This window comes from Geotrypetes seraphini, chromosome 5 (genome assembly GCF_902459505.1).
Source record: "Geotrypetes seraphini chromosome 5, aGeoSer1.1, whole genome shotgun sequence".
Lineage (NCBI taxonomy): Eukaryota > Metazoa > Chordata > Amphibia > Gymnophiona > Dermophiidae > Geotrypetes > Geotrypetes seraphini.
The window spans coordinates 21,898,647-21,919,367 of NC_047088.1; the positions used below are offsets into that span (position 1 = coordinate 21,898,647).

Below are 20,721 nucleotides of genomic sequence, written 5' to 3' on the forward strand. Positions count from 1 at the left end.
TTTTGCCAATTTCAGCAAGAACAATCTTTAAAGTAAAGTATATTTCAAGTAAAGATAATTTTCTACTTGCAGATGTAAAAGGAGGAACGCTGAGGGATTACCAGGTTAGAGGTTTGAATTGGATGATCTCCTTATATGAGAATGGCATCAATGGAATTCTAGCAGATGAAATGGTGAGTTATCACTTAATACCCTAACTTTGAAGGAATGAAAAAACAAATCAGAATTATGATCTTGTGCTATATGTAGATTCCTTTTCAAACTGATTTTGCATTATTTTTTGACTTGGCAGGGTCTTGGGAAGACTTTACAGACTATTGCTTTGTTGGGCTATCTGAAGCACTACAGAAACATTCCTGGCCCACACATGGTTTTGGTTCCAAAGTCAACTTTGCATAACTGGATGAGTGAATTTAAACGCTGGGTTCCTACACTCCGTGCTGTCTGTCTGATAGGGGACAAAGATGCTAGAGTAAGTGATTCATAATGGTAACATTAAAAAACACTAGGCAATACATCTTGTAGAAAGGTATCTTGTTTTGGGGTATACAGTTTGCTTCCAGAAAATAGAGAATGTGCGGTGACAAAATTTGCCACCGTTCTCATCCCTGCGGAAAACCATCTCCATGTCATTCTTTAAGGAGAGAGGGAAGAATCGGGGTATGAATGGGCTCGGGCACTGACCTTCAAGCCTTGCATTGAAAAATGCTGATGTAGAAGGACTGAGGTTGAGATAGATACTAAAGAATGACAATAAGTGTTGCCATACTGGGACAGATTGAAGATTAAGTCAAGCCCAGTATCCTGTTTTCATCAGTGACCAACTCAGGTCACAAGTACCTGGCAGAAGCCCAAAGAGTAGCAACATTCCAGAGCTGAGATTGTGATGTCATAATGTCTCATTCTACCAATGCCTAAAAGCCAACCTCATCAGTGATGTCACAATGAGTTCATTATCCTATACTTAGCTCACATAAGAATCGGAGTATGAATGGGCACAACTATTGATCCTCAAGCTTTGCATTGCAGAATGCTGGTGTAGAAGGACTGAGGTTGAGATAGACACTAAAGAATGACATGAGATTGTTTCCTGCTGTTATTTGCGGAGATGGGAACGGTGATGAATTTTGTCACTGTGTCATTCTCTACCATAAAATTCTGTTGCTTTTCTTAAGAAAATAAGAACATAAGAAGTGCCTCTGCTGGGTCAGACCAGTGGTCCATCGTACCCAGCAGTCCGCTCGCGCGGCTGCCCAACAGGTCCAGGACCTGTGTAGTAGTTCTCTATCTATACCCCTCTATCCTCTTTTCCTTCAGAAAATTATCCAATTCCTTCTTAAACCCTAATACCGTACTCTGTCCTATCACACCCTCTGGAAGCTCATTCCAGGTGTCCACCACCCGCTGGCTGAAGAAAAACTTCCTAGCATTGGTTTTGAATCTGTCCCCTTTCAGCTTTTCTGAATGCCCTCTCATTCTTGTAGTTTTCAAAAGTTTGAAGAATCTGTCCCTCTCCACTTTCTCTATGCCCTTCATGATCTTGTCTCTATCATATCCCCTCTAATTCTCCTCTTCTCCAGTTGTTGCTATGGTTCTCTTTCCCTTCGGTATTCCTACTTCAACTTTGAACTTAGAAACATAGAAACTGACGACAGATAAGGGCCATGGCCCATCCAGTCTGCCCACACCGATGACCCTCCCCTACCTTTCTTTGTGAAGAGATTCCACGTGACGATCCCATTTTGTCTTAAAATCAGGCACGCTGCTGGCCTCAATTACTTGTAGTGGAAGACTATTCCAGCGATCAACCACCCTTTCGGTGAAGAAGTATTTCCTGGTGTCACCATGCAATTTCCTGCCCCTGATTTTCCACGGATGCCCTCTTGTTGCCGTGGGACCTTTGAAAAAAAAGATATCCTCTTCCACCTTGATATGGCCCGTGAGATATTTGAACGTCTCGATCATGTCTCCCCTCTGCGTTCCTCGAGTGAGTATAGCTGCAATTTATCCAGCCGTTCCTCATATGGGAGATCCTTGAGTCCTGAGACCATCCGGGTGACTATTCGCTGGACCGACTCAAGTCTCAACAAATCTTTGCGGTAATGTGGCCTCCAGAATTGTACACAGTATTCCAGATGGGGTTTCACCATGGATCTATACAATGGCATTATGACTTCAGGCTTACGGCTGACGAAACTCCTACGTATACAACCTATGATTTGTCTAGCCTTAGATGAAGCTTTCTCCACTTGATTGGCAGTCTTCATGTGTTCACTGATGATCACCCCTAAGTCTCGTTCTGCTACAGTCCTCGCTAGGATCTCACCATTAAGGGTGTAAGTCTTGCATGGATTTTGTCTGCCAAGGTGCATGACTTTGCATTTTTTGGCATTGAAACTTAGTTGCCAGGTCCTTGACCAATGCTCCAGTAGGAGTAGGTCATGCATCATACTGTCGGGCATTGAGTTTTTGTCAGGCACTGTGCTTTTTGTCTGTCGTGCTCTTGCCTACTATATTGCAAAGTTTGGCGTCATCGGCGAATAACATTATTTTACCTCGAAGCCCCTCAGCCAAGTCCCTTATGAAGATGAACAGGATCGGGCCCAAGACCGAGCCTTGCGGCACTCCACTGATCAACTCCGCCGTTTCAGAGGGGGTGCCGTTCACCACCACCCTCTGAAGTCTACCCCCAAGCCAGTCCCCAACCCATACAGTCAATGTGTCACCCAATCCTATAGAACTCATCTAGCTCAACAACCTGCGGTGTTGTACGCTATCGAATGCTTTGCTGAAGTCCAAGTATACGATGTCCAGGGACTCCCCAACATCCAGCTTCCCTGTCACCCAGTCAAAGAAGCTGATCAGGTTGGATTGGCAGGACCTCCCCTTTGTAAATCCATGTTGACGGGGATCTTGTAGATTCTCCTCGTTCAGGATCGTATCCATTTGGCATTTGATTAGAGTTTCTATTAGTTTGCTCACTATTGATGTCAGACTCACCGGTCCCACTACTTCCACTTCCTTCATAGGTCCTCTTAGCCCATTTAGGATTAGATCCAGAGTGGCATTCCCTCTTGTCGGTTCTCTAACAAGTTGATCCTTGAAGCAATCCTGTATGGCCTCCAGGAATCCGGTCTCTCTGGTGCATTTTGAGCTTCCAAGACTCCAGTCTATCCCGGGATAGTTGAAGTCTCCCATAATAATCGTGTTGCCGCTTTTGCATTCTCGCTTCATCTCTGCTTTCATTTCTTCATCGATAACTTCGGTTTGCCCAGGTGGACGATAGTACAGTCCCATCTTTATCTCGGGCCCTTTCCTTCTGTTTAAATTTCTAAGATATTCTGGGCAGATCACTTCCAGGAACAATATATTGAGCTACTAAGTTTGTTTCAGATGCTCAAGTCTTTCTCTTCCACATTTTTATCTTCTTTTACTATTTTACTTTTAGCCATAAATAAACTTATGTTTTAACAGGTAGCTTTTGACTTGAGTTTCACAAATATTTTTAGTAATCACATTAAGTTTAAGGAATAACCATTTTAATATATATTTGTGGGGTACATAAATAGTACTTAAAATCTGAAGACCGTAGGATTATAGTTCTTTTTAATGTCATTTATATTGTTTTAAGTGGAATATACAGTCTAATATTAGTAATGTATACATTATAATTGTGCTGGATTGTGAATTGGTGAATTGGTGAAGGAAAGGAAAGTTGACTAAATACTGAGACACAGTGTTTGGAAAGTGTTGATTTGGTGCATATGAAAATTGTTGGAAAGAAAGAAAGGCATTGAGAAGAGGTGAGGCAGAGGCAAGTAAACAGGCACAAAGAGTGAAGGATTAGGCATAGCTATAGATGTGGGTAGTTTTGCACTGAGAATTGACAGCTTTTATAATTCATTTGTCTTAAGCATTTTGCAATAACATTGTGAAATATTATTTCCCAGTAGTAGGATAAGTTTGGAAATTCTGTATTATATATGTTGTTAATTTTAGCTATAATTTTGATCTGTCAGTCAGTTGTTTTGTATTAGGCTGCCTTTATTCGTGATGTTATGATGCCTGGAGAGTGGGATGTTTGCGTTACCTCCTATGAAATGGTGATCAAGGAAAAATCTGTCTTCAAGAAGTTTAACTGGAGATATTTAGTCATTGATGAAGCTCACCGGATAAAGAATGAAAAATCCAAGGTAAGCTTTGTAACATTTGACTGATTTCCATGAACATTTTAATTTACCTCCACATCAGCCTCATTGTTGTATTTTAACATTATTTGTGTTGAGCATTTTGGTTTGTTGTTTTTCAACCTGGTTGAAACCACAGCATGTTTCCGGATCTAGAGAAATTTTTTTAAACTGTATGAAAAACAGGCTACTTATTGTATTGAGATGAGGAATAATTATTATCAAGTAGAGTTCAAAATAAATTAACACCTATCCCAATAAACAAATCAACTAATCAATCTATATGGATAAACTCCAAGATCAAAATTGGCGGAGCTCAAATCCTTTGGAAGAACTGGATTATTGCAGGCATTAGATCTTTAGATGATGTTATTTCAGAAGGTAAACTGCTGGACTTTTCACAATTGCAACATAGATTTGGTCTTAATAAAACACAAAGTTTTAAATGGTTGCAATTGAAGCAGGCCATTCAGGTTGGGTTCCCTGAATGGAAAATTTTAAATAATCAATATAGTTTAAAGTTCTTATGTTTTCAAGCAGACTTCCTAGGACATCAAGCCGCATTGTGGTATAAATTAATATCTGGATATTTGAATAAAAAACCAAAAAATGGTCTAAGAGACATTTGGAGCATTGAGATTAAGCATCAAATTAATGCATCTCAATGGCCACTAATTTGGTCTTGGAGAATAAGATGTACAGTGTCAGCATCTATGAGACAAACTTGGTTCTTTTTATTACATAGAGCTTTTTGGACCCCTACACGTTTGCAAAAATTAGACAGTTCTAAGTCCAATAAATGCTGGCACTGTAATCTGGAACCAGGGACATTAGATCACTTATTATATCATTGTCCCTACATTAAAACTTTTTGGAATTCAATTTGGCCACAAATTAATAAACTGATGGAAAATCATATATCAATATCATATGATACAATATTATTTGGAATGATGATGAGAAAAAAAAGTCAAATTTCGCCAGAAAATAACAAGCTTTTATTAATTATGACAGGAGTTGCCATTCAACATATAACCAATAACTGGAAGAATTATAATAACCTAAATTATACATTTTGGTGGAATACAATTTGTCATATATTCAAAATGGAAAGAGCAATAGCAATACAAAGAGGGACATATATTAAATTTATAAAAATATGGGGGCCATTGACAAAATATTGCAATGAATAAACAATAGAATTTTTCTTCTTCTTTTCTTCTTTTTAATAAATTTTTTAGTGACACACATAGAGGGGAGGTAGTGAAAATAATTTATACATAATATGATATAATATGATATATAATATGTAATATATGATTGAAAAGTAATAGAAGGGTGGGGGGAGGGAGAGGGAGAAAAATATATTTAGAACATGATGTATTAGATATAAAAGTGATATTGTATATTCATTAATTGTATTTTAATAGTTTGTTCACTTTATGAAAAATTTGAAAATAAAAATATTGGGGAATACAAAATCTCTACAGCATGGCATCTTTTGTTTTTTTATAATACTGTTTATTCAGTGTAACAATAAGAGAAAGCATACAAAGGCAGATATAAACATTTCAAAAGTTTCAAGAATACATCTAAAGCAATCAAGGCCAATGGCCATACAAAAGATAAGACTAAGGTCTGGACTCTTAGGACCTGGATTCAATGAAGGAGTGTCCCCCTCCCCCCCACTCCTTCCCCCTTTCCCTCCACCCCCTTCCCTCAGCGACTAAGCTCTGGTAACAAAGGAAGCGAGGGTTTCTGCAATCTGTTTAAGATTTGACTCCTCAATGTGGGGAAAGAGTAGACAAATAGGAAGAACCACACTGAAAGGAAACTTTTGTTCCAGCTCCTGGAGAAGTGGGCAGACATAGATTCCCATAGCATCAAAGTGTGAAATTTATTCTTCCAGTACCATATGGTAGGTGGGGAATCTTGCAGCCAATAGTTAAGGATTCACTTCTTCCCCAGGATATAACTTTTACTCGAAAGCAGGCTATCTCCTGAAGACCGTCACCCCCCCCCCCCAAGTGACCCATGAAGAGAAAAATTATGCCTTCCAGATGATGGGGAAGGATGTATTCCAGTAAAGACTGTAAATAAGTCTGTATGTCTAGCCAAAAGGCTTTGATTTTTGGACAGAGCCAAATGCAATGACAAAAGGACTTATCTGCCATTTGACATTTTAGAGGTAGGTGATCCCCCAAAGTGGAAGGCATGTTTCTGAGATATGTAGGATATGGAACTGGCATTCCTGGAGCTCCACACTTTGGACCAAACGAGGAATAGCAACCACAAGAGAGAACAGGGAGATAAGTCGAGGCTGACCACTCAGGTCTCCTGCCTATTTATCTAAAAGTTCCTGATAAGCTTTTTGGGGTGATAATTTTTCCAGTAGTGAAAAAGTCCTGGAGTGTAGCCCGGAAATCCCTTCTAATTACTTCAGCAGGCAAGAAGGCAAAATAATGTGCTAACTGTATGTATGCAAAATAGTCATTGTGTCCAAGAGACCAGGTAGTCCTCCACTGAGCTAACTCTGCTGCATTTCTTGCAGTTCTGTGGTTATAACTGTGAAGCATTGGTCCATTGTTTCCAACTTGTCCAAAATTAATTGGAGCTGCTTGCCAACAGTATGTTCGCTTGGATCTCATTCATGACTTCAGCCACCCACACTGAATTTGGCGAATTTGGGGAGGGTGAAGCTAGAGTAGTTGGATCCGCCATCTTGGTTTCCTGTTGCTTCCCCTTCTCCTGGTCTTTGCAAGGCGGTTTTGTAGCCATTAATCAATGTTCTCAAGAGCTCCGATAGTAAATAAGCAGCCGAGGAAATCGCCAAGTCATGTGTGATTGAATGAAAAACAAAAGATAGAGATTTAAGAAGCTTTCACTGCGGGGTCTTCTGGAGCTGCTACAGAACACATCCTCACAGCTCCATGGCTCCACCGGAAGTCCAGCATGGCTTCTTTAATACTGAGCCTGAGGAAACTCATGCTTGTTTAAACTCTTTTCTTTCTGTTTTCCTCCCCATCTCATGACAAATCTGCATTATTTGGTATTTATTCAAGAATAATGATTAGTCTGTTGAGGTAAAATTTTGTAAGAGGCATGTATTTAGCAAGATTGCCACAGTTCTAACTGATGAATTCACTTGCATTGGGAACAGTGTAGCTGCGTTTTTGTTATTTTTTGCTTAAATTTAATGATCAAGAAAAAATGCAAGAATAATAAAACTGGACTATGAATCACCCATTTATCCATAAGTGGATATAATAGCAATTTGTGTTTCAAAGCAGGATCTATGTGTATTTGCTTTGGTTTCCTTTTGGAGAATTCATTTCTGCTCAAGCTTGTCTTGTCATATCTTTATTGTGCTGAAACATTATCGATGAAATTACATATTGACTTGGCCTTACTTTTCTAGTTGTCTGAGATAGTTCGTGAGTTCAAGACAACAAATCGGTTACTTCTGACAGGAACTCCTTTACAGAATAACCTTCATGAACTGTGGGCATTGCTTAACTTTCTGCTACCTGATGTCTTCAATTCTGCTGATGTAAGTTTGGTTTGCACTTAACATTTGCAGACAGTTTTGAAGTAATATGTAGATAGAACTACTGTTATCTAATAATTTGCCTGGTTGGTATTCCAGTTCAGACAGAACTGGCCATTGCTGGCTAATGCATGTGATTCTGTATTCACAATAGTTTATTTCTTGTATTATATATCCACTTCTAGCTCACTTGGCCCAGTTATTGCAGGAACAAGTCTCCTATAATAGAGACTCTGTAGCTAATTTCTGTTGAACAATGACTGGTGCTCCCTCTACTCCAGGGCGTATGAATGCTTATGAGTGAATATGATGGGTTTTATAATATGAGATGCTTTCACACATTTAGGATAAGGGGAAGTGGAGTATGTTTATTCTAGTTGACACAAGATGATCATGAATTTATAATAAATTTTTAGCACTTTTTTCATACAGACATTACTTATTCTATATGCCATACCAGTCCAGATAAATACCAGCAGATGTAGACAAAGAAAAAAAGCTCAAAACTGACTTCACTATAGGGAGCTAGTCCTGCTTTATCTCTTCAGTATTTCTTTTTCTTCAGCATATGGTGCAGACTTGTGGTTTGATGCAACAGGATTGCTAAGCTGTAAGGCAATGGTCTTCAGACCATCTTCTTCTGGCAGAGAAGAATCCCAGTTGAGCCACCAGGGTGATAGCCTTCAGGCCGATTCTCCTGCAATCCAGTAACCAATAGCTTAGTATCTAGGGTGGAGGGAGTAGCCTAATGCTTAGAGTAGTGGACTGAGAACCTGGTTCAAATCCCACAGCAATCCCTTGTGATCTTGGGCAAGTCACTTAACCTTATATTGCCTCAGGTATAATCTTAAATCGTGAGCTATCCAGCGACAAGGAAACCTCTGTGGACTGGTGATTATAAAACTCATCAATAATTGTATGGTTGTATTGAGCTCACACACCATATAAATCACAGAGTCAGGGAGTCACAGCAATCTAATTCATATACTCATAAAGCATATTATTATTGAGGACCGTATGGGGTATCAGACAACCCGACAAACAACTTAGTTTGAAGGGAGAGATTCTTCATTTGCCCCGCGGTACCTCCTCCTCCATACTTCTTATTTTATACTATTTTTTCAATTATTTATTCTTTCAGTGATAATTATCTTATCATTTCATGTATGTTGAACTTATTAATTAGAGTTACTTAGCTTTCAGCTTTTGAGCTTTGAAGTCATTCCCCTGAACGCCAACGCGTTTCGAGTGTCTTTGTCAAGGCGACATGGGGAAGATATTTTGTGAACATGCACAGCGTACCGCCAACCGACTTAGAAAAGCCGACTTAGAAAAGTCGGTTGGCGGTACGCTGTGCATGTTCACAAAATATCTTCCCCATGTCGCCTTGACAAAGACACTCGAAACGCGTTGGCGTTCAGAGGAATGACTTCAAAGCTCAAAAGCTGAAAGCTAAGTAACTCTAATTAATAAGTTCAACATACATGAAATGATAAGATAATTATCACTGAAAGAATAAATAATTGAAAAAATAGTATAAAATAAGAAGTATGGAGGAGGAGGTACCGCGGGGCAAATGAAGAATCCCTCCCTTCAAACTAAGTTGTTTGTCGGGTTGTCTGATACCCCATACGGTCCTCAATAATAATATGCTTTATGAGTATATGAATTAGATTGCTGTGACTCCATGACTCTGTGATTTATATGGTGTGTAAGATACTTGACATCATTACTATAAGGCATTTTGATTGATGTATTGAGCTCAAGCATTGGGATAAACTGCATGGAGTGACATGATTAAAACTCAATTTACTACTACAACTACTTATCATTTCTGTAGCACTGCTAGATCTATGTAACGCTGTACATTAAAACATTCAAGAGACAGTTTCTGCTCAGTAGAGCTTATAATCTAATCAAACAATATACTTTTATCCCAGGACAAGCAGGCAGCATATTCTTGACTGATGGGTGACGGCATCGACGGAGCCCCGGTACGGACAATTTTAGAGTGATTGCACTCTAAGAACTTGGAAAGTTCTAGTAGGCCGCACCGCGCACGCTCGAGTGCCTTCCCGCCCGACAGAGGTGCGCGGTCCCCAGTTTCTTAGTTTCCGCGGAGCTAAGAAGTCGCATTTTTCAACGGCTGTTGAAAACTTTTCTTATTCGCCTTCCCGCTCGCGAAACCTTTTTGGGAAAATTTTTTACTTTATTTCTTTTCTTTTTTCTTTAAAAAAAAAAAAAAAACTGAGTAGTTTTTGTTATTTTTCTTCATTTCGGTTTTGCCCCGGCGGGGCCTGCTGCCACCATCGAGGCCTCGGCCTTCGATTTGGCAGAAGCCGTTTTTACTTTCATGCACCCCCAGCCAGGTTTTAAAAAGTGCCAGCGGTGTGCACGGCCTATATCCCTCACGGACCCGCACAACTGGTGCTTACAGTGCCTAGGTCCTGAGCATCAGGCTTCCACCTGCACCCGCTGTGCCATGTTAAAAAAACGTACCTTAAAAAATCGCCAGATACAGCAGCGCTTGCTTTTCGGTGCCGATATGTCCGATCCTGCGGCATCGACACCGGTATCGGCCCCATCTCAGTCGGCACCCACTTCGTCGACACCGCGCGATACCGCGCCGGCGTCGCAACACCCAGGTAAGCTGGCTAAGAAGCCTTCCCCGCTGGTGCGCCCTCCGGTCTCGATTGCAGCGAGCCCAGTCCTGCCGACCGTGAGGCGCCAGCGGAAGCGCTCCGCCCCTATCGAGGTGAGTCCCTCGACTTCGGGCTCCTCATCTCCGGGGCGTCGAGCGGCACACAGGTACCGCAAAAGAAAAAGGCGGTACCGGTGCCTTCTTTGGATGAGCGCATTGCAGCCGTCCTACAGGTGCAGCTCAAGGAGCAGTTACAGCAATTTCTTCCTGCTCTATTGGCACCGTACCTTCCTGTACCGGTCCGGTCTGAGCCACCGGTACCGGCAGTGGAGCAGCCTCTATTGTCTGCATCCACTGCTTCGGTACTGGTGCACTCTGCCTCATCGATATCGATGCCACTCCTCGCACCGGAACCGAGGGCCCAGCATCAATCGGTGCAGACTTCGGCACCGTTACAGTCAGTGACATCACCCGGTACCGTATCTATGCGGTCTGGTAAGTCGGCACGCAAATCCCGACACCTAGAACCCTCTGCTCCGGGGTCTCGAGACCGTAGCTCCCATATTAGGGACCCTGATCTGTGGGGTGACTCCGAAGAGCCTTTTCTTTCTGAGGGTGAGTGTTCCTCGGATGAGGATGATCCTGCTGCTCAAGATCCATCCTCAAAACAGGATTCTACATCTTTCACTTCCTTCCTGAAAGAGATGTGTGAATCTCTTTCCATTCCTTTGGAGGCTGAGTCTAAAAAATCCAAGGCCTTCCTTGATGCCCTTGACTTCGATCAGCCTCCAAAGGAATTTTTGAAACTCCCTCTTCATGACATCCTGAGGGAAACTTTCTATAAGAACCTAGAGACTCCTTTGACCATTCCAGGAGCTCCCCGTAAATTAGATTCATTATATAAAGTAATCCCTATTCCTGGATTCGATAAGCCACAGCTTCCACATGAATCTCTGCTTGTGGAATCTACACTTAAGAAGTCTGCGGGAGCTAGTGTATATGCTTCTGTCCCTCCTGGCAGAGAGGGCAAAGCCATGGACAAATTCGGTAAGAGGTTATACCAGAATGCAATGTTAGCTAATAGATCTGGTAATTATGCTTTTCACTTTTCTTTTTATCTTAAGCATCTCCTTACCACCATGGCTTCCTTTGAAAAGTACCTTCCTGAGCGGAAACGACAGGCTTTCCACCACTACTCGTCTTCTCTTTTCCAACTTCGTAAATTTATGGTAAGATCAATTTATGACACTTTTGAACTTACCTCTAGAGCCACGGCCATGTCTGTGGCCATGCGCCGCCTAGCCTGGCTTAGAGTATCCGAGCTTGATGTCAACCATCAAGATCGGTTGGCTAATGCCCCATGCCTGGGGGATGAACTCTTTGGGGAATCCATGGACTCGACCACCCAAAAGCTCTCCGCCCATGAAACTCGCTGGGATACTCTGCTAAAAACAAAAAAGAAGACTCCACCAGCAAGGCCTTTCAGACAGCAGTCGGCCTATCAACGCCGTTATGTGGCTCGTCCATTGCCATCAGCTCCCCAGCAACCTAGGCTTCAACGTCAGCAACAACGACAGACTCCTAGGCCACCGCAACAACAACCTGTGAAGCCACCTCCACAGCAAAAATCTACGCAGCCCTTTTGATTTGATTCTCCAGGGCATAGCCAGCGTCCAAACATCTACTCACCTACCTCAACCTATAGGTGGCCGTCTCACTTTTTTCCTCAGCCGGTGGGAAGTTATCACTTCGGACCAATGGGTCCTCAACATCATCCGCCACGGCTACTCTCTCAACTTTCAGACCCTTCCTGCCCAAAGTCTACCAAGAGAGTCTGCTTCGAACACTCCTCAGTCTTCCCTCCTTCTCCAGGAGGTTCAATCCCTCCTCCTTTTGAACGCCATAGAGGAAGTTCCTCTAGATCAAAAGGGACAGGGATTCTACTCCCGTTACTTTCTAGTTCCCAAAAAAACAGGAGATCTCAGACCAATTCTAGATCTTCGCGATCTCAACAAATGCTTAGTCAAAGAAAAATTCAAGATGCTTTCTTTAGCCACTCTTTACCCTCTTCTCAATCAAAACGACTGGCTATGCTCCCTCGATCTCAAAGAGGCATACACTCACATACCGGTCAATCTGACCTCCAGACAGTACCTCCGTTTCATGATCAATCACTGTCATTACCAATACAAGGTGCTGCCCTTCGGCCTTGCCTCCTCTCCACGAGTGTTCACCAAATGTCTGATTGTGGTGGCTGCCTTTCTACGCTCTCACCACCTTCAGGTCTTTCCTTACCTGGACGATTGGTTGATAAAGGCCAATTCATCTCAGACAGTACTCCTGGCCACCAACCAAACCATCCTTTTCCTCCAACTTCTGGGGTTCGAGATCAATCTACCCAAATCTCATCTCATCCCCACTCAGAGACTTCAATTCATTGGAGCGGTGCTGGACACAGTCCTCATGAGAGCGTTCCTGCCGTCCAACCGTCTTCACACTCTTCAATCTCTATGTCAGCAGGTACTTCCAAAACGTTCCATCTCTGCCAAACGCATGATGATACTCTTGGGTCACATGGCCTCCACAGTTCCTGTCACACCATTCGCACGTCTTCACCTGCGCACTCCTCAATGGACCCTAGCTACCCAGTGGTCCCAAGCAACGGATCCTTGCTCACGACACATATCTGTGACATCATCTCTTCGTCAGTCTCTACAATGGTGGTTGATATCCTCAAATCTCTCCAGAGGTCTTCTGTTCCATCTACCTCCTCATCAACTGGTCATCACCACCGACGCCTCCCCTTATGCCTGGGGAGCTCATTTGCACGAATTCCAAACTCAAGGACTTTGGACAGCCCAGGAAATGAAACATCACATCAATTTCCTGGAACTCAGAGCGATGTTTTATGCCCTCAAGGCCTTCCAACATCTTCTCTTTCCTCAGGTTCTCCTGCTGTGCACAGACAATCAAGTTGCGATGTACTACATCAACAAGCAGGGTGGGACAGGCTCTCGCATCTTGTGCCAGGAAGCCCAGAAGATTTGGGCTTGGGCCACAGATCACCAACTATTCCTGAAAGCTATCTACATTCAGGGAGAACAGAATTCTTTAGCGGACAAGCTCAGCAGAATTCTCCAGCCTCACGAGTGGACACTCAATCTTTTAACTCTACAGTCCATCTTCGCTCAGTGGGGCACTCCTCAGATAGACCTCTTTGCAGCTCCTCACAATCACCAGCTGCCCCTATTCTGCTCCAGACTCTACTCTCCTCACCGTCTGGCAGCGGATGCATTTCTCCTCGATTGGTCCAATCTGTTCCTGTACGCTTTCCCTCCTCTGCCTCTCATGTTACGAACCTTGTTCAAGCTCAAGAGGGAGGGAGCCACCATGATTCTGATTGCTCCACGGTGGCCCAGGCAACATTGGTTCTCCCTTCTACTTCAACTCAGTGCCAGGGAGCCTTTTCTTCTTCCGCTGTTTCCTTCTCTGCTTACGCAACATCAGGAAACCCTCCTGCATCCCAACCTACAGTCTCTACACCTGACAGCTTGGTTTCTCTCGGGCTGACTTCTCATGATACTTCTTTGTCTCAGCTCGTTCGTTCCATTCTGGATGCTTCCAGGAAACCGGCCACTCTGCAATGTTACCATCTGAAGTGGACACGGTTTTCTTCCTGGTGTCTTCTTCATCAACATGATCCCACTTCCCTTGCAGTGGAGACTTTGTTGGATTATCTACTTTCTTTGTCTGACTCTGGCCTCAAGTCTACTTCCATCAGAGTCCACCTCAGTGCTATTGCTGCTTTTCATGAGCCAGTTCATGGAAAACTTCTCTCGGCTCATCCCTTGGTGTCCAGATTCATGCGGGGTCTTTTCAATGTAAAACCACCTCTCAGAGCCCCTCCTGTAATCTGGGATCTCAATGTGGTTCTTTCCGCCTTAATGAAGCCTCCATTTGAACCTTTGGCTACCGCTCCTTTCAAGTTTCTCACTTGGAAGGTACTTTTCCTTATTGCTCTTACCTCTGCCAGGAGGGTCAGTGAGCTCCATGCACTTGTTGCTGATCCACCTTTTACAGTCTTTCATCATGACAAGGTGGTTCTGCGTATACATCCAAAGTTTCTCCCTAAGGTTGTCTCGGAGTCAACCAATCCATTGTTCTGCCTGTCTTCTTTCCGAAACCTCACTCTCATTCTGGAGAACAGGCTCTGCATACTTTGGACTGTAAGCGGGCTCTAGCTTACTATTTAGAGCGTACTAAGCCCCACAGATCATCTCCCCAACTCTTTCTGTCCTTTGATCCAAATAAATGGGGACGTCCTGTTTCTAAACGTACGTTATCAAATTGGCTTGCAGCGTGCATTTCTTTTTGTTATGCTCAGTCCGGACTGACACTGGAAGGTTCTGTCACGGCCCATAGAGTTTGAGCTATGGCAGCATCTGTAGCTTTCCTCCATTCCACTCCTATTGAGGAAATCTGCAAGGCTGCTACTTGGTCCTCAGTTCATAATTTTACATCTCATTATTGTGTGGATGCTTTCTCCAGACGGGATGGACACTTCGGCCAATCTGTTTTGCAAAATTTGTTTTCCTAATGGCCAACCTTCCCTCCATCCCTCTTTTTGTTAGCTTGGAGGTCACCCATCAGTCAAGAATATGCTGCCTGCTTGTCCTGGGATAAAGCACAGTTACTTACCGTAACAGCTGTTATCCAGGGACAGCAGGCAGATATTCTTGCGTCCCACCCACCTCCCCGGGTTGGCTTCTTAGCTGGCTTATACTAACTGGGGACCGTGCGCCTCTGTCGGGCGGGAAGGCACTCGCGCGTGCGCGGTGCGGCCTACTAGAACTTTCCAAGTTCTTAGAGTGCAATCACTCTAAAATTGTCCGTACCGGGGCTCCGTCGGTGCCGTCACCCATCAGTCAAGAATATCTGCCTGCTGTCCCTGGATAACACCTGTTACGGTAAGTAACTGTGCTTTATTAACATAATTAAACATATATATATATATATATATATATATATACTGTATATGGTTGTAATATATTCAGGATAGAGGTAGGAAAGGGAATATAAAATAAGGGAAAAGATTTGAAGGTAGTCAAGAATGAAACTATGAATTATGGTACCAGATCCTAGCTCTGGCTTCAGCTGAGCTGGAAGCCCAAAAAAGTAGAAAGAATCTGCTGATCTGATAAAAAAAGATGTTTGTTTTAAATTTCAGGGCAAAATAAGTTGGTAACTCAAACAAATATTGCTTCTTTTGTTACAGGATTTCGATTCATGGTTTGACACTAACAATTGTCTTGGTGACCAGAAGCTGGTTGAAAGACTTCATGCAGTAAGTAATTGTCCCATGGTAGCTTGCTAATGAGAAAGAATGAAGGTCGTTCAAGCTGATTATGGCAGGTCTTATTAGGAAATGGCATTCCTCAGATGAGAATACATTTAACCAACCTTCTAAAACTAACTACTCTTTGTGTCTTAAATGAGTAAACTTAAGCATTTAATTTTTTGGCAAAGAAATTAGTCAATAAGATACCAAACGTGAGGGCTGAAAATAAGATGAAATATAAACTTACCTGTTAATTTCCTTTCCTCTAGTCCTGCCAGACCAGTCAATTTGGTTGCATTCTCCTACCAGCAGATGAAAATTGAGAAAAAAAAAGCTCAGAACTGACTTTATGTCCATTATATGACTTCTGATGCAGAATGGGACGATTTATTCAGATGTTTCATCATGGCAGTAATGAATCATCCTTTCCATAATGGCTGCGATGAATCGTGCCTCTCCTTCTCCTCCCCCAAGCCGGTGCCTCTCCTCCTCCTTATTCCCCCCCTACCCGCCGATGCCTCTCCTCCTCCTCTCTGCCCCCTCCCCCTGCTTACCTCTTGAAAAGTTCGCTGGTGCGAGCAGCATCTTCCCACCCCCTCCTCAAATGGGCTTGACTCCCTTCTGATATCACTTCCTAGTCACGGGGTCAGGATGCGATGTCAGAGGTGAGCTGAGGCTGGCGCAAGCAGGAGGTGGAAGATAATGCTTATGCCAGTGAACTTTTCAAGACGTATGTGGGGCAGGGAGCACTCCCCACATCCACCCAAAGTAAGAGGTGCTCTTATTTTGTGGGGATGTGGGGGCACCCCTACTTTGGCAGGGTAGGTCAGGTGCTGCTATGGACGATTCATCGTAGCTGATTCAGCGATGAAAAGGCCGTGCTGAACCTGCTGCGATGAACCTGCTGTGATGAATTATCCCAAACCCCTTCTGATGTTACCTTCAGGTTTTCAGTATCCCATGTCAAAACTAAGAGAACCGAAAGCAATTATGTTTTGATTTCCAGTTCACCACCACAATCAACCTGATACAGTCAAACATTTCACTCCATTGTTACTAACCCAAGAATGATATACCCTATACCAAGGGTCTAACTAAGCCAATTACCTTCAGTGTGGACATCAGAGCATCTGAATTTATCAGACTGAGAACCATTGGTCACCATTGCTTCCCTGGGTTGACTTTGGACTAGTCTGGCAAGACTAAAGGAAAAGAGTAGCCTAGTGTTAGAGCACAGAGTTGACAACCAGGGAAATTTGGTCTAAATCCAGGTGAAGAAACCAACTGTTGCAATGATTATGTCCATGAAGAAATAAAGCTGTTTGAGTTTGAACTAATTCCTAATCAGGTGTTCTTATCATTTGATCCACCACTCCAGAGGGAACTGATATTACCGCTTGGTCAGCACCGTGTGCTCTGGGATCGCTCGGCCATACCTGCTTGGGTCATGGCCTAGTGACGCACTGTGACAATATGTATACTGTGGAGGAAAGGTGGGAGAGGGAAGATATGATAAAGATGTTTAAATAAATCTCAAAAAAATTTAATGTTATTAGCCAAGTGGTGGAAATGCCCACTGAAAAACCATTTCATTAAAGTGGAGAAAAAGCCTGAACTTAATTTCATATGCAGACAGCAACCCAATGAGTTTTTCAGCCGTTCTTATTCTATATCATGGGCAAAAAACTCCACTACTTCTCAAAAATGTAATCTTTTAAACCGGGAACATATCCCACCACTGTGCACAGGGAACAGGTAAAAGAACCTATGGAAAAGTTTCTTTTATTTTCACAGCTGTTAATAAGACCAGGATCGCGATCCAACGCAATGATTTTGTACATCTCAGAAAGTTGTTTGTTTAACATTCTTTCTAAACTGTATTTTAGTTAATAAAATGTTTTTAATGATTTTGTACACCGCCTAGAAAGATTGATTAGGCAGTATAAGAAATTTTAAATAAACTTGAAACTTAATATTACCCAGTTATCTCATGGATCATTTAAAATTTGCCAATAGAAAACATCTACGTGATCGTCGAATCTTTGACTTTCCTTCTGTAAAAGGAAGTGTGTATAAATGCTTCCTTAGTAAGATCTTAGCATATCAGGCAGCATTACAGGATAAACATGTTAGTATGTATCTTTCTATCTCTACTTCTTATCTAGTATTTAGAAAATCTATGAAGACTGATCTATTTGGCAAATATTTTGATTAATTAACTGTTTATACAGTGTATTTTAATTTGTGTTAACCGCACAAAACCGCGAGGTAGCTGCAGTAAATAAGAAATTTTGTATTGTAATGTAAGTCCAGATTCCCTGAGTTGTCCAGGGATGATTCGCCGGCTGATGACATGGATGACCCAGATGACCTGAAGATGCCATTGCTTACGCAGACAGGCAGTACCACTGTGGGGAATACAGTGGCACTTGTGGATCTCCAAGATCCAGACCTGGGTGAGGACCCCAAGGTGCACAGATTCTTTAAGCCCTCAGCTTTGGTTGACCTAATTTCCGAATCCTTCCAGGAGTTGAAATTGAAGGTTGGGCAGTCAGCAGTAGCAGAATGCTCTCTTATGAGTAGCACGAAACTGCATTCTTCATCCTTTCCTGATCATCCAGACATAGCAAAGATGCTCATGGATCACTGGGAAGTGCCAGAGGGTACTCTGAGAGTTGCTAGAACCATGACCAAGCTCTACCCGATGGCAGATGCATTTAATCAGCGTTTTGCATCCCCAAAAGTAGATTCCCTGGTGGCACAGGTCACCAAGTGCACTTTTTGCCCTAGTAATGGAGGGGTTGTGCTGAAGGACACTTAGGACCGTAGGATTGATTTTGTCCTCAAATGACTCTTTGGCTCTGCGGCCTCCGAGCTGAAAGCAGCTGTGGCCGCTTCATTTGTGGCCAGAGGTTGTCATTCTAAGCTTCTCCATGATCCATATTTTATGATCCATATACTATAGTGCTCCAGGATCTCCCCTTTTTGATTTCAGGTGTGGATTATGTGGTGGACGCCTTGTATGATCTCTTCAGAGTGTTGTGCAAGCTTTCAGCTTAATCTGTTTCGGCATGTAGTATGTTGTGGATCTGGCAATGGACCGGTGGCTCATCCTCTAAGGTTACCCTGAGTAAATTACATTTTAGAGGGCAGTTACTGTTTGGTAACGGTCTAGACAACCTCATGGCTAGTGTGTAGGACCGCAAACCCCTTTCCTGACAGGCCCCAGTCCTCTCGAGAGCTGGGATGTTTTAGCTTTCATCCTTCCATATGTTCCCGTAAGTATTAAGGAGGCTCCTCAGGTCAGAAATCCTATCAGTCAACCAAGAAGCTGTTTGGTGGAGCCTGGCATTTGCAGTCTCTGGGGAGCCGTTCCTCATCTACCCCTAAAAAGCAGTTCTGACACCAAGCCCTCAGCTGCTCCTTCACAGATTGGGGGGGGGGGAGGGGGTAGGCGGCTTTCAGCCTTCCTTGGAGAGTGGATGGCTATCGCCTCTGATCGCTGGGTCCTGGACGTTCTTCGGGACAGCTACATACTAGAGTTTTATTGGCCTCTGTCAGAGCTCTTACTGGACTCCCCAGTGGGGAGGCCAGACAAGGTGGCCCGGGTGGAGGCCACAATCCAAAGGTTGCTGGACATTGCAGCCATAGAGCCCGTTCCGGAGCATGACTTGGGCCCGGCAGATACTCAATATACTTCATCGTGCCAAAGAGAGGCTCTGAAGACCTCAAAGCGGTTAGTGTGGCCCTCAAAGTTCCCCATTTCAAAGAAACATTATACATTCTCCGGAAGAAGCCGAAATGTTTGGTGAAACGGACATCATTGGGGTTGGACTGACACTTTAGTTTTGAGGCACTTTATTTGCTTATTTAAAGCTGCAGTTAACAACTTACTAGATTTTTTTTAACGTTTATTTAAAACTTTTAAAGTACAACGAACAAACAATACTGGCACTATGAATATTGCAAAAATGATACATATTTTGTGTTTTCAAGTTTATTATAATTATAATATTTGATATAATCGCAGTATCCAAATACAGGCGGAAATTGCATAAACATAAAAACATAAACAAGTAAAGAAAGCTTGTCATATTTGTAAAGTCTTAAATTTGTAAAGCATGAATCTCGTATGATTACCTAGAGTTAATATATTTGTTCTGCATGTAGATACACATTTTCAATATAATTAAAAATATGCTAAATATTTATATATAATAAAATTGAGAAGTAAAAATAAGCATACATTTAATGGGGTGTTTGAAAATATGAGAGGGTTTTTGTAGGATCAATGATTGAAATCTGGAACTGATAAGTATCAGACTAATGTAAACCACAGAAACCAGGTAAACCCTAAAGACTAAGGACATTTTATCATTGTATATATGTATTTATATAAATGCTCAGTTTCTAATTGGATTTACATTAATAAAAGTTGTTGTTTCCAAGGTTGATGTGCAGAGTCCCACTCCCTACTTGGTTTCTTTTTCTTTAAGTCTCAGACTAAGTCACTTTAATCAGTTTCTGATCAGGTTTCTGAGATCCTTTTTCCTCTCATGTATGACTAATTACATGTTGCATGGAAGCCATTGTGTTGTCTGAGCTGAGCTATGGCTTTCTTTTTCATCTCTCATTTTGGTTTAGAATTCTTAGCTTCCCTGGACCTGACGAGGCCTATCTTCATATCATCATTTTTCCAGAACACAGGAGATACCTGAGATTCTGTGTTCTGCAGCATTTCCAGTTTGCAGCCTTGCCCTTCGGGTTGGCAGTGTTGCCCAGGACATTCACCAAGGTGATGGAGATAGTGGCAACCCACCCGCAAAAACTCAGAATTCAGGTCCATCCGTACCTGGATGACTGACTCATCAGAGCCCAGTCAGAGTCCAAGGGGTGTTGGGCGGTTCGCCTGCTCATTCAACTGCTTCATTGCCTAGGCTGTGTGATCAATTTTTGCAAGAGCCCACCTAGTGCTGACAGTATCTGCAGGTCTTGGGGTCCATGGATG

General features: G+C 42.7%; 1 protein-coding gene across 2 annotated transcripts in view; it reads left to right on the forward strand.

Annotated features, from left to right (window-relative positions):
• Positions 1–20,721, forward strand: part of SMARCA1 (SWI/SNF related, matrix associated, actin dependent regulator of chromatin, subfamily a, member 1) — a 129,638-nt gene that overhangs the window by 25,828 nt on the left and 83,089 nt on the right. For both annotated transcript variants that reach the window (XR_004539555.1, XM_033945566.1), the window contains exons 5-9: positions 73–173; positions 293–472; positions 4,038–4,193; positions 7,606–7,737; positions 15,651–15,719. Coding sequence is in view for 1 of the 2 variants with exons in the window: in XM_033945566.1 (XP_033801457.1) it covers positions 73–173; positions 293–472; positions 4,038–4,193; positions 7,606–7,737; positions 15,651–15,719 (638 nt within the window). In the remaining variant the exon portion in view is untranslated. The remainder of the gene's footprint in view (positions 1–72; positions 174–292; positions 473–4,037; positions 4,194–7,605; positions 7,738–15,650; positions 15,720–20,721) is intronic.